Source organism: Rhagoletis pomonella, unplaced genomic scaffold (assembly GCF_013731165.1).
Source record: "Rhagoletis pomonella isolate Grant_MI unplaced genomic scaffold, Rhpom_1.0 Rhpom_scaffold_00001, whole genome shotgun sequence".
NCBI lineage: Eukaryota > Metazoa > Arthropoda > Insecta > Diptera > Tephritidae > Rhagoletis > Rhagoletis pomonella.
This window is the reverse complement of record NW_023458555.1, coordinates 47,094,322-47,109,527: the sequence shown is the minus strand read 5'-3', so window position 1 is coordinate 47,109,527 and position 15,206 is coordinate 47,094,322. Positions and strand designations below refer to the sequence as shown.

The following is a 15,206-nucleotide window of genomic DNA, read 5'->3' as shown; positions in this document are numbered from 1 at the left end:
TACAGTTTTGCTTGGAAATGCGACATCAAAACATTACTTGAAAAAAAAGAATGGGTGTGGCTAATTGTGTAAACCGAATACCGTATTGTAGTCGTTGTTAGAGGTCTTGCTAAGCTTAAATTTTTAATAATCATTGTTCTATTTTATTTAGAAAGGCAGCCCGTTCAAAAATATTTTTAAATATAATTATTTAAATAATTTTAAGCTTTCAAACTTTTTACCTCAAACCTACAGAGGGTATCGTGTAGAATGCAAAAAAGAATTAAACACATCCATTGAGCTGTTCGTTCGTGATCTGGTTACGAAAACATAAAACAATTTTTTTTTTGTATATAACAGATAGGATTATCGTGTTATTAAAACATATTTAGTAAAATTTTTAAGTTAAATAAGCATCATGGTGTTATTTTTTGAAGACTTCTGTAGGGAAATAGTCTTATTCGATCAAAAAATATTTATATTTCACGATTTTATTGCAATTTTAAGAAAAAATGTATTTTCCCGATGTAAAATACATGGGAAAATTCAAAGCCCCGGCGGCATGGGGTGGCTGGATGAAAGAAATTTTGGGTCACCGTAATGTACATATGTATAAGTACATAAAAACATATATACCTGCACATACTTATGTGTGTGTTCTTCGCAACGTACGGACATTTCAGAGGGCGCATTAGTGTCTGTTTTTGCTTACAAACCAATTTATTTTGCAATATTTAATGCTGACTATACAGAAGCGTTTTTTATGCTTCTCGTTTATTTAGTTTTTTGCTAAAATTGTTTTTCTGTTAAATATTTTGCAGATGAATCGCCCATACAGAAATTTTATAAGGATAAAGGTGTTTTCCTAACCGGTGGCACCGGTTTCTTTGGAAAAAGTGAGTATTGCTTAACTTAAAATGAATTTTGTTGATATTTATATGCTCATATTAAATATACATACAACCACTAAGTGGCTTAAGCTTGACATGTGCTACGTAAAAACATGTGATTTATTAGACATTATGACAATTTCATCATTCGTATGCAAAGAAAAATTCCAAATGCACTAACAGTTATGGTGCACTTATCATGCGCTATATGAAAATAACCAATTACTCTAGGATACATTGTTTTTTTTTGGAATTTTATACATTCGAATTATCAATAAGCTTTAATCCTCTGCACCGCTAGATTTTAGATCTCAATAAGGCTGAAAACACACCGGATCAGAGAAAACGTATTTCCCGTCTGATGAGACCTTCGTCCATTTTTGTATTTTAGACAGCACTCACTATATCTCTCCTGGCATACAGCCAAAATACACCGAATGCAGTACAGTACATCTGTTTCTGGTTATTTATTTTATAATAACAATTAATGTCAATCTGATCGTACAATACATTCGGATTTTCTAAATGTCTCGACTCCAGCGCCACCTATCGGCACCGTTTTTGGCAAAAGTATATTTTATCACGCAAGTAACATAACTTTAGGAATTTGAACCTAGTTGGTTCATAAAAACGGGTTTTATAAATAACTCGACTCCAGCGCCACCTAGTGAGCTTACAAAGGGACCAGATATGCAGTTGGTGAAAATATTTTTTTCCTATTTAATACCAGAGCTGTAAAACTGTGAAATCATTTGAAATTAAAAATCATCAATTTTATGCTATTATGTTTTCATTGAATTTTTCCTTGTTGGGGAATGTGGCTTATAATTTTCCAATTCTACATTCACTCAAAGTAGATACGATTGCACACATTAACATATTCAAAGAAAGATTGAAAAAACTGAATGACGAAACATTAACTTTTAACACTGAATAAGCATTCAGATGAATGCAGCTTTTGCTATGTGTGCACACATTCATTCAGTACCAATCAATCGATATAAATATTCTAAATACACAAAACCCACTGAAAAATACGCAAGGTTGAATTTTATTGAACAGATTTCAAAATTTCAACTCGAAAAATAGTTTATTGAGCGTTATCATTAATTTGTTTCACTTAAATTTGTACAAATATTTATAATAAATGAAAATATTAATTAGAGAATTATTTTTCTGCCAAGAATGTCATTATGAAAAATGTTAATTATTAACGATTTTTACATCTCTGTTTCGAAAATTGTCAGCTTTCTAAATAAGTATTACCAATGTACCAATAAAAGGTATGTGCAGAAATTATTACATATGTACATACCTATAAATCTACGTTAAAATAAGTAAACAAATTTAAGCGCTTCTAATTCTAACTTTAGATATATACATTTTATTACTTATTTAAAAAATTCTTAATACAAGTTTCTTCGTACTTTTTTCTTCGCTATTGGGTCAAGCATTTAATAAAGATTCTAAAACCTGATTTGTGGGTTTGTGGTGGTTCCTACCATTTACAATAAGTTGCAAATTATCATCTTTTCTCAAAAAAAGATTTAAAAAATCTGTGTGCAAACCCCTTTTTATTTTAGTGTGGTAGAATCGAAAAAAATGTGGTAGATTTGAATAAGATGTGGTAGATTTTCCAATTCATATTTTATTGGGTATACATATCGCACACCGTCGTCAAAAGAAGCACAACTCAAAAATTAAATCGGGAAATATAATTGCTAGTGGATCGTACAGATTCCACGCAATTGGTGCAAAAATAAGTATAACATTAGTTTTCTAGTTAGAGAATATAATCATGAAGAAAATAATATTTTATTTGTATGCAAAAAAATCGACCAAATTATTTTCCCATTGCATAATACTTTAGCAAATATAAATAGGCGTATTTTTGAAATATTAGAAAGTTAAGGCACAGATATATTTAAAGCAAAATTTATGATGTACCTTTTTAAAAATCTATTGATTAATTTTTATATTTCAAATTACAATTGAGTTGAAATTCTAGAGTTATGTGAAAATTGTAAACAAATGTTCTGTCTAAAAATGTGGTAGATTTTAAGCCTTGTGTGGTAGATGTGGTAGACACCCAAATTTAAAAAAAAATACGTGGTTGATCTACCACACATGTGGTAGAAGCTTGCACACTGTTCTAAACGTATGTTTTGAGCAAATTGATGTTTAAAGCTAGCAATATATCCCATGTCCATTTTCCAAAACTATAATAATAAACATGGCAGTTTTTAAGCAATTTGGTTCCTGTAATTAAGGAAATATTGTAGTTTTGGCATTTTTCGAAATTACCATTTTATGAGAGGGACCAGGTTATTGTTCGACTTTTGTATTTTCAATACCCTGCTGCCCTAGATAAAAAAACCCTCGTACAGAATTTCGTTGAGATATCTCAACTTTTGCTAGAGTTTTCGTGTACGCAAATAAACGGACATGGACTAATCATCTTCTCTTTTTATTCTGAGCATTTTTATGTATATATACATACATAAGTAGTACATACGAACATAAATGTATGTATCCATATCGATTAATTTTGATTGTTCCAAATATACGTTATTTGAAAAAAAGTTATGGTACCCTCTTGCAGAACTGCGTTGTAAATATGTTTAGGAAACATTTAAATTAATAGTTTATTAAAAAAGTTGCTCAAAGTAATGGAACTCCTCAACCCCTTAAAAAAAAAACAGGAACCCTTCTGAAATTTTGTTTTGAAAGTTTTCATATTTGAAAACTGAAAACAATCACAGTATACAGCAAACCAGCCATTGACAATATGCTTATTTGAAAACTAATACATGAAATGTTGTGAATATATAGGATTTTTTTGTCATTAACCCATAGGCAACAACTGGTGCAAAAGTACCTACAAATGTTTGTTGATATATTTGAAATGTAAATTTGAACAGCAAAATTCATAAAACAAATTATAATAAAACAAAAATATTGTTAATTACTACGTGGGAGGTGGGCGTGGTTATTGGCAGATTTCGACAAAATTTAACACTAACCTAAATTATACCAAAGGCAACTTCGACACCGACTTTCGTTAAAATAACTAAATTATGTTCGAGTTAGCGTGCTTACAAACAGAGAGGGCTGAACTAGTTCATCTCGTCATTCTGAATATATGTGTATATATTTACATACATACATTTTATACGGTTAACAAACGCGCTCGCTTATTTGCATAAACCGTCTTTACTTGCATTAATTCATGCATTATCCTCCTTCAAATGTGAATAATCGGCTGAACAAATACACACAAATTACGTGCATTTGAAAATTGGAGAGCTGTACCATAAGCTAAGTAATACTTCTTTTACCGCCTAATCGATGGGACCATTTTACAAAGTCAGCCCACCATTATTCACTCAAAGTTGTGTTCAGAACACGGTTTGACTTATGTAGGAACTGCATCCGGTCATAATTGCTAACGCTTCACGCTTCATTTGCTTGGAATTTCGTGTTTCTCGTTATTTTATTTTATGTGACTTGAAAATATTTTTCACTATAAGAAAATATTTAAATTGGATTTCATTTGGGTTAACGAAAACGACAACTGTGAAAAAATATCAACCAATACATTCAAACAAAATGCCAAATAAGCATGTTTACATTTTTTGTTTTGGCTACCTGGATCACTGTATACTGTGAAAAAAATATTTAGTACAAAAATAATTGTGATAAATCAATTTTGTATATTCTTCTGCGAAAAAATGTCTACAATCGATGATGTATATGTATACATATCAAGATGTGTCTGTTTTGCTCTACGGTTGCGATAAGTTGCTTTGGAATAAATAATATTGCACGAGTCATTGGCTTTGGGTTAGTGGCAGAAAACTTCAATACATAAGTACATATACTTTGAAATAAAATATTTGTTTTTGTTTCAATTCCAGATATGTTCAAACTTTAAAGTATAAAATATATCAACCCTGGGAACAAATTATTGGTACTGAATGGTAAAAAAAAAGTGTGCATTCATTCTAAATATACAATCATGTCTGTGTGCGAATGCTTCTGTTACATTCACATTCTATACTGAATGTCAATCTACCATTCAATAACACAACACAGTTTCTTTGTTTTCAAGTATTTTAAGCCACTCAGTAATGAGGTTTTTTTTTATACAAACAAACAATCAAAATTTTGAAAAGAATGCCGAGTGAATGCAGATCCTATTGATTCAATCATTTTACAGCTCTGTTTAATACTTTACTTTCCATAAATCCGGTGTATTAATTGAGGTATGAAAAAGGCATCAATAACGCTGATATTAAAAGATGGCAACAAAAATGATATAGCTAACTAATGATGTTTTATTTTGTACCGAAAAATATTGCCTTCTCAGTGCCTTCTTCACACAAATCCTAATCAGGGGACAATGAAGAAGCAACATTTTTTGTAGAAAGAAAAAGTTTAAAAACTCACCTCCATTGCAAAGAGTTTTGAGTCTATTGTGAAAGCCGAGCCAGCACGGTTTCGTTCAAGGAAGATCTACTGTCACCAACTTAGCGCTGTTTTACCATGTCCCCACCAAAAACCATCTCAAATCGAACTTAACCACATCACTAACTATTGCTGTCCACACTGCGGTTTGAGGTTTATAAAATGGTACAAATGTAAAGAACAGCGTTCGGACAACCAAAACTCGATTCAGGACTTAAGAGCTGCAAAAATCGGAGCAAAAACAAATTTTCCGTACTAGATTGAATTTTTTATTTTCTATTAACATGAATAGAAAAAAAACAAGGGAATAGATTTGAAGTCAAGCGGAGTAGATCTCAAATTTTTCCAAAAACCGGAGTAAATCTAATCTGATCTTAATTAAATCCAAACACTAGCAGGGAACGAATTTTTTAAGTGGAATGGTTAAGTGCTGTCATTTCTATATGGCGAAACTACGCTAAATCGAGTGGGTATCCCGATAACCCCCAACTCAATAACCATAACTACGTGGTTAGCTCCGGTGTGGACATGGTATTTCTTGGCGATTGTCACGAAGCGTTTTAAGCGGGTCATCAAGTAGACACTATACATATACGCAGATTTTGCTAAGGCTTATGACAGGGTGCCCCGCAATATTTTGATTTCTAAGTTCGCTTGCATGGGTTTTCACTCACCCTTCTCATCTTGGGTAAAATCCGACTTATCCAAAAGATTATCCTTGACAATACAGTCTCTGAATCTTTTATTGCGACATCTGGTGTGCCAGAGGGTAGTATACCTGGGCCTTTGATATTTGTACTTTTTAGTAGTGACATTAGTCATGTTTTAGTTTAACAAAGTATCTCCTATATACTGACGACTTAAAAATTTATTCAACTATAAAATGTAGGCACGACGCTATGGCTCCTCAGTCTGATCTAGACAAACTTAACCTTTGGCGTGAGAGAAAGTGTCTATTTTTAAACGAAAATTGTGTTTTCATATGACTTTTCCCAAAGAGTTTATATTTAGCTATCATAAAATTGCTAGCTTTGAATCCAGAACAGTAGAGGAAATTAAATACTTGGGTATTTATTTCGATCTCAAACTCGCTTTTTGTGCTCATATTAACTACATTGTTCCAAAATCGTATGCTATATTTGCTTTTATTCGTCGTGGTTGTCCGCTTTTCTGATCTGAAACATGACACTTTTATTTGGTGGCCTTACCATGTCAGACATATTAATAAAATAGAACCTGAATACGTTGAATAACATTTTTATCGTGCTATTTTGTGACTAATGTTGACTGCCCTGCACATCTGAGTAGGATAAATTTTAATGTACCTGAGCAAAGTCTTAGCCGTGTGGGATATCTTCTGTATACCAAATGTTAAACCTAATTGTATTTGTAATGCTCCTTTAGTTAGATTATTACTGAACTTAATAAGTGTAGTGGTCTGGATACCTCGCTTCCAAGACGCCTAGTAACTTTGGCCTGGTCAAAATTAGGTCGATCTCAAAGTTAAAACCAGCTTTTTGACATAACTTTCACTAGGATATCTGTCGAAACAGCTTTTTATAACTTAAGAGTCGGCTTTATTTTGGCTATAACTATGGGCCATTATATTTAAGCGATAACTTTAAGTAAGTACAGTTTAGTCTTCCTAGCCAGTAAAAATTTTGTATTTCTTCTAAAATTATGTACATATTTATGTAGCTAAATATTTTGAGTATTATATTTTTCCTTTTATATTTTTCAGTCATAATCGATAAATTGCTGCGCGTCACTGAAGTGGGCCAAATCTATTTGCTTATACGCACTAAAAAGGGTAAAGATGCCCATTCTCGCATCGATGATCTATTCAATGATCCTGTAAGTGTAAGGCGGTTATAGATATTAAAGGACAACCCACATAGTTGCCTAAGTTATTTTTTATTTTATTTCATGTTTTTTTTTTGTTTTATGCATTGCCACACCTTTTCTAGTACAAAAATCCATACGTATGTACATAAGTATTAATATTCCAACCTTTTCTTTCAATATTTCCCCATCTCTTATATTTTCCCAATGTTTGCCCGGCAGGTGTTTGAGAAATTGAAAAAATGCAATCCCAAGTATCGGCAGAAAATCACCATCATCAGCGGTGATTGCTCGCTACCCGCGTTGGGCATCACGCAAACCGAACGTGAGCTAATCAAGGAGAATGTGAACATTGTCATCCATGGGGCGGCGACGGTGCGTTTCGATGAGAAATTGAAAATGGCCATTGCCATAAATGTGAATGGTACAAAGGAGATATTGCAGTTGGCCAAAGAGATTGTCCACTTGAAGGTAAGCTGGTCTGGTAATCGTGCAAGGATATAAGCGCACACGCACACACTGGCAAACAAATGCTTAAGAGTAGTTTTCGTTGAGTTTCTGTTGGATGTTTTGTAATTTCGTAAGCGTGCATTTTCAAGTGTCTACTTTGGTATGTGCGTGCATTGGTTAACCTGGCTTTGTTATTAGGGAACGATTTCAATTTGACCGCCACAAATACTCCGTCCTATCTACGAATGCCGTTTGGCTTTCAATCCTCTTGGCTGTGCCGTACGAGTTTGTGTGCGTGTGTGCATCAAGCAATTTATGTTTCTATTTACTGCTTTGTTGTCTCGCATGTATGTACATATCTCACTTTCATTTCATTTCAATTTCTTTCATTTCGTGTTTTCTCGCTATGCTGTTGCTGCTGCTGCTGCCCCGCACTCACTTCAATTGCCTGCACCGCATCCAGGCATTCGTCCACGTCTCGACCGCCTTTGCCCACTGCAATCTTCGTTATATACAGGAGCGTTTCTATCACAGCACTATTACCGGTGAGAATGCCTGCAAACTGGGCGAATGTCTCGATGAGCACACGCTCAACGAGCTAGCGCCAACCATAATCAAAGGATATCCGAACACGTACACATACACAAAGGTGCTCGCCGAGGACATTGTACAAAACTATGCGGAGAAATTGCCAGTGACGATATTTCGACCAGGCATTGGTAAGATTTATTTAATGAAATTGACATTTCTGCTTTTGCTCTGCTACAACAATAACAGCTTTAAGCTTAGAAGCAGCAACAACAAAATGCTAAAGCTAGGAAATTACATTTGTTGTTGGTCGGTTGGTCGAAACACTTCTCGAAAGTACCAGCGGAAACGTTTGGTATTTCGGTTGTCCAGGTAATTTGGGTGGCTCAGATGGCAAGCTGTAATGCGAGTGGCAATCCTTCTATTGCAAATAGGCCAATTCAAAGTAATAACCCTGGACGATTTTAGTAAAGGATTTGATGAAAGACAATAAGCCATTGCCGAAAGTTTACGAAACAACTCATTTGACAGGCAATTTGTGTGCGGCGCGTTTAGTTACCTGTGGCAAGCGGCTTAAAATAATTTTGCTATGAGAGAGAAAGCATTTTATTTTTGGACAGTGAAATCGCAAATTTGACATAGGTCTTCGAAAAAAGGAAATGTGAATTGTGGAATTTTTAGTTTTTTTTACCCTTCAGAGTAATTTAAACTGTCCAGCTGCCATAGGCTATTCGAATTGCCATAGGTCCATCAGTCACGTATTCCAGATGTCTATATACAGTTACGGTCAACTGATTAAGTTAAATGACATTCTGGTTTTTTTTTTTATATTTATTTATTTAGGTTACATTTAGGATGTCATCGCTTTTTGAGAATTTCAGCAGTGCTTGAAGCCCAAGTGCTGTCACGTCTTAAAGATGGTTTAACTCTGGAGCTCCGAGATATTTCAATCGGGTTTTTGATACAGCAGGACAATGGCATAGGATGTGTTCTGTGCAAACTTGACTGACAGCAATCCCTATTTTGCTTGCGTGCGCTGCCAACATGTTATGTCCTGTTAGGACACCTCTCCTAGTTCTGCAGTCTCTTCGTGCCTGCGATATATAAACAGGACTTGTGTCCCGTTTTCCAGTCTGCATATGATTTTAGAGATTTGGTAGGTGTTTAACACATTCCATCTCGATATAGCCTTTTCACCCTCTGGTCTATTTCGTTATAAAGATTTTTTAGCGGTTTCGGAATGTTATTCTCTTGTTCTAGAACCAAGTGGATTCCGCTCTTGGTAATCTCATTTACAATTTCGTTACCTGTAGTGCCCTTGTGGCCGGAGACCCAATAAATATGCAGTCGCCTGGTAGCTGGTGCCCTATTTATGGCCTCCCTGCTTCTAAGGGCATAAATTGCTATGAACTTATAGCCTTAATCGCTGCTTGACTATCTACGCATATGTTAACTTTTTTGTTTATTTAATATTTATAATTTTTTTATAAAATTTTGAAATGTGGATTTATGTGGTGCTGGTTATGTAATGTGCTAAACTTTTATAAAAACAAGTAAGAAAGTCTAAGTTCGGGCGGAGCCGAACATTAAATACCCGGCGCAAGTATTAAATATATGTTTTCCACCTTTCCGAAAGCTACCGCTACATGATAAGCCGGGGTGTATACATTTTAAGTAAATTAGCGTCCTTAAATTTCGAAATATTGCAGTTTCAAGCATATCTGAAATTTACCGTTATATGAAAAGCGGCCTCAATTTTAGTCCGATTTCAACAATTTTCAACGGTTTGCTTTTATGTGGCAAGCACAATAACCATACCGAGCTAGGTACAAATTGCTAGAACGGTTAGCGAGATACATATATGTGATCACAAGTGGGCGGTGCTACGCCCATTTTCCAAAATTTTGTCATAAACGTATTTCTTGGTAAAGAATTGTTGCAATCATCAATTTTGAATAAATTAGCTTCAATATTTACTGATTTATCGAAGATTTTGTATTTCTCGAAATTACCGTTATATGGGATGTGGGCGTGGTTATTGTCCGATTTTAGAAATTTTCGGCCAGTTGGTATGCTGTACCAGGACCAACAACTTTGCCAAGTTTGGAAGAAATTGGTGTAGCGGTTACCAAGATATACACATGTAACCATAAGTGGGCGTGGCTACGCCCATTTGCCAAAATTTTGTAATATTCTTATTTTTCGTCTAAAACTCATTGCAAATATAAATTTTGAGTGAATTATCTTCAGTAGTTACTAAAATATCGCAGTTTTCGTTTTTCTGAAAATTACCGTTATATGGGAGGTAGGCGTGGTTATTGTCCGATTTTTAAAATTTTCAGCCATTTAATAAGCTGTACTAAGGCCAACAACTGTGCCAAGTTTGGAAGAAATTGGTGCAGCGGTTACCAAGATATACACATGTAACCATAAGTGGGCGTGGCTACGCCCATTTTCCAAAAATTTATAATATTCATGTTTTCCGTCTGAAACTCATTGTAAGTATCAATTTTGAGTGAATTATCTTCAGCAGTTACTAAAATATCGCAGTTTTCGTATTTCTTAAAATTACCGTTATATGGGAGGTAGGCGTGGTTATTATCCGATTTCGCCCATTTTCAATACCATCCGTCCCACGCCCAAAAGAAGTGCACGTACCAAGTTTCGATAAGATATCTCAATTTTTACTCGAGTTATCGTGTGCACAGACGGACGGACGGACGGACGGACGGACGGACGGACGGACGGACAGACAGTCACCGCTTAATCGATTTCTCTTTTCATTCTGATCATTTATGTATACATTTGTCTATATCTATCTCGATTCGTTTTGCCTGTTACAAACAACCGTTATGTGAACAAAGTTATAATACCCTTGTGCACAAGTGCGCTCGGGTATAAATATAAATATTCAATAGACAAAAGAAGAACAGCCAAAACTGGTCAAAATCTCACTTAACTTAATCAGCTGACCATAGGGCTACATACACTACCGGTCAGAAGTATTTGCCCAGAGAATTTTTCACAACGTATACAAAAGAAATTTGAATTTTAATTTCTTTTAGCTAGATTTTAATAAAAATATGGTTAATACTAAAGCAAATAAACATAAAAATACAGTTTCTAAATTTTGTGCAAAACTCAGGAAAATTCAATAAAATTTCATGCTAACTTTTAACTTTTTAAGAAGATTTTTCTGGGGATGCAATACCCGTAAATTTAGAGTGTGGGAAAAACGAGGGATTCTCGTTTTCGAAAGCGGGGAAAAAATGGTAATTGTCTATACTTTTTTCTATTTTCTGGGATTACTGCAGAACTATTTCAGAATTATTTCATCGCTTATTTCGAACTACCCCGAAATGTTTCCGTACTAGTTTCAAAATTATCTGAAATAAAAAGTTTGCAAGTAGTTCTGTCAAGTCGTGAACTTGACCCGATACTATCTCAAACAAGTTTTAATATTATCTCGAAAAGGTTCATTACTAGTCTAAAATGAACCCGAGATGGTGTCAAAATTATCACGAACAAATCCCGAAATGTTTCTACACCAGTCGTAAACTATCCCGAAACAGTTCTGAAATAGTTTCTAAATCAAATAGTCGTGAACAAACCTCGAAACGGTCGAAAAAATCGTGAACTAGTCTCGAAATGCTATTGAACGGCTCCTGAATGGTCCCAAAATGGTCTTATATTAGTACTGAATTAGTCGGGCAACGGTCCTGAACTATCCCAAAATAATCCCGAACTTGGCCCTAAATGGTTCTGGAATTTTAGGGTCTGGACAGATCCCGAACTAGTCACGAAATGGCCGTAAACATGGGAGCCTGAAATAGCCCTGAACTAGTCCATTAAAGTTCGTTTGTAGTTACTTACAAAAAGCAATTGCAGATTTTCTGTGCTGGATGACATAAGAAGCAGTTACCAATCTTCTCCTAAACAGAATAAATAAGTTGCGTTCCCTAACTCGCAAGAAGTTGCAAGAATTTACAGGAATTTACCAGAAAGCGTTCTCGTACTCCGTTCTCTGGCTTCTTTTGTCTTTTGACAGTTTTAGAGGTTTTAAAATTTGGGGAAAGAAACTATTAATTAAAGTATGGGCAAGCTGGTTTAAAATTTTTTTCTTGAACGAAGAAGGATATTTCCATTGAAAAATCTCACTTTAGTTAAATTGAACGCTTTTAAAAGATGGTCTTCAAAACAAAACCTCATTTCGAATCGAAGCTTTATTACTCTCTTTCATTTGGCACTTCTCTAAGCTTGATTTTCATTCATGTTTAAATTACATCTCTCCTTTCCCATTTTCTGGCGCTATCAATCAGCTGCCGAAGGTGGTAATAAACAACTACCTCTTCCGAAGCGAATATTTAACTATCTGTTCCATGAGAAGGTGCTTATTTAAGCAGGTCCAGTCACAAGCTTTCCGAGGTCAACTTTTTGTATAGCTGGCAGCCGAGAAAGAGCCGCATGCGCACTTTGGCTCTTCGGGTGGAATGAATGTCAACAAATATGTTAGTCTAACTGCCAATTCGATTTTTCGTATTTTAGTTAGGATACACCCACGTGTCTTTATGAATATTTGGAGGCTGGTAGGTGGTACTACCTTATTCAATGTCTCCTGCTATGACAAAGCCGATAAGCCCCTCTCAGTGTCGGAGGTACTGCCAGGATGGCAAAATTTTCCGACTTTTATGCAAAATGCGTTCTGGAATCATGGTAAGCGCAGAGCCTGAACATATTTTTCAGGTGCTCCCAGGACTACTTATCGAGCTAATCGTAAGTGAGCTCCAGATTCATTCACCTACTGATAGAAAGTCGTCCGTGATTTCAGTCAGTCTTTAAGCCAGAAAAGTCCGACTTTTAAAGTTGTCGCTCGTAACTCATAGCTCCACTCTGGCTTAAATCGAAAAAATAGCAATAAATTCATCATATTATAAAGTTTATATTAAACAATTTAATGCGTTACAATGACTACTTTAAAGTAGCTTCAGATATCGTACGAACCTGTCGCAGGTTTATTGGGATAGGTTTAAATTTGGAATTCTCGTTAAAGCTTACCTTTTTCTTAATTTCCAGCTAAGTTCATTAATTTTAATTAAGTAAGTACTATTGTTATTTCCACACCAGTTATCACCACCTACAAGGAACCCATCTCTGGTTGGATCGATAACATGTATGGCCCTTGTGGCATAATTGTTGGCATCGGTTCCGGTGTTTTGCGCGTCTTCAGCGGGAAGGTCGACAACAAAGCCAATATAGTGCCAGTGGATTTGTCGGTGAATGCGTTGCTGGCCAGTGCTTGGGATATAGCGCGCAATACGTAAGTAACCATATCAAGTTGTCTATGAAACTTGGCATAAAAAAGTCTTTCCACTGTTATTTTATTGGACACGTTTTTTATACTTCCTCTTTCACAGCTATGATACACCACCCATCTACAACTATGTGCCAGATGCCGACAACATGGTCACCTGGAAGGAGTATATGGAATATGGCTTCGAATATGGCTGCAATATACCGATGCGCAAGTCAATTTGGTATCCACGTTTCACAATTGTTCCCTGGCGCTGGCAATTTGTGATTTTGTCCTTTTTATATCACACAGTGCCAGCCATGTTCATGGATCTGTCCATGATTGTCGTGGGCAAGAAGCCTAGGTGCGTACAGATGTGATTGAATTTATTTCAAATCGGAAATTAGAAAGTCGATTAAATAATAATTCGCCTGATTTTAACTTTATTGTATTTTACAGAATGTTGAAAATATATCGGAAAATACATAAATTCTGTTCTGTGATGGAATACTTCAGTTCAAATGATTTCAAGTTCGATAATGATAATGTGCGTGCGTTGTCGGAGAAACTCGAAGGTGCAGATAAACAGATATTTGGCTTTGATATGCGTCATCTCGATTGGAAGGAATTGTTCCGGGTCAGCTTAGTGGGATTACGACTTTATGTCGTGAAGGATGACCCCAGAAGTGTGCCAGAGTCGATAAAGCGTCATGAGCGGTGAGTTGAAGAATAAAAAGGAGAGTGGGAAGTAAAAAAATAGGTGGGGAGGTTTGAGGCTCCCAATGAAATAGCAATTATAGAAGCTTAGTGTTTCGGCTGTGAGGTTACCGTAGATGATACTCGTAAGAACGATTAGGTTGAAATGTGATCTGAAGTATTTGGATCCGAATGGCAACTTCCATGCTTTTTTACAAAATGCAATGGTGGTTTTGACGTCCCGGAGGAAGAAAAAGGAAAATCAAAGCAGTCTGTTCGAGGATAGATTAGGTTAGGTTGTATGGTCGTTTATGAGACAGACTTAAGCTAAAGGCCCATCGTGCAGCCGCATGTGGGGTCAGCAGCTCCCAATTCCTGCTAAAACCATTTTGAATTTCGCTGGAATTTCCTTGCATCCTTGATTTACACGCAACTAAGGTCCTCCAAGTTATCGAAGAATTTTGCACCCAGAGTGGAGTCTTCGTCTTAACAGAGCAGGACACTGGCACAACCGGTGCCGAATCGTTTCATCCTCCTGTTCACCTTGACAACTTCCAAAGAAGTCATGTAATCTTACGCTTACCAATTGTCCTGTTATAACAAATACTATCACGCATTTCATCGTCCTTACAATTCGCCAGTATGTTGCAGTGTCCCGGAGCCCATATTACCTTTGAGCGAAATGACACAGCCAACTCGTTAAAAGATGTGAAGCATTTTCCCGGCCGACTGCCTCTTAAACGATTTGAATGTCGCCTGTCAGTGAAAATGTAGATATTAGCTTGGGATATCACATCGCACCTTACCAGATTTGTGGCCCTGTCGATTGCCACCCATTCCGTCTCGAGATTTTGTGCCATCTGTGTACATAGACATGGATGGACTCGCCACTCCTTACAGCATCTTGTTTCCTCCAGGAAAAATAAAAAAAGAAAAACATGTACTGTCCTTTGAAATAAAGTACTGACGGTCGTCCTAATCATACATCAACAATCAAAACGAATCTATTTCCGGTCTCTGGGACTACTTTGGGGGTTTCGGGTCTGCTTTGGGGTTTTTTTTTT

At 35.8% G+C, this 15,206-nt stretch overlaps 1 protein-coding gene across 3 annotated transcripts in view; it reads left to right on the top strand.

Annotated features, from left to right (window-relative positions):
- LOC118745146 (fatty acyl-CoA reductase wat) overlaps window positions 1-14,163 on the top strand; it is a gene marked incomplete at its 3' end in the record, with an annotated part of 160,569 nt that extends 146,406 nt beyond the window's left edge. For all 3 annotated transcript variants that reach the window (XM_036478688.1, XM_036478676.1, XM_036478681.1), the window contains 7 exon segments: window positions 801-875; window positions 7,078-7,190; window positions 7,401-7,649; window positions 8,092-8,347; window positions 13,281-13,473; window positions 13,571-13,810; window positions 13,906-14,163. In XM_036478688.1, the coding sequence (XP_036334581.1) occupies window positions 801-875; window positions 7,078-7,190; window positions 7,401-7,649; window positions 8,092-8,347; window positions 13,281-13,473; window positions 13,571-13,810; window positions 13,906-14,163 (1,384 nt within the window).
- Window positions 14,164-15,206: the final 1,043 nt, after the last annotated feature.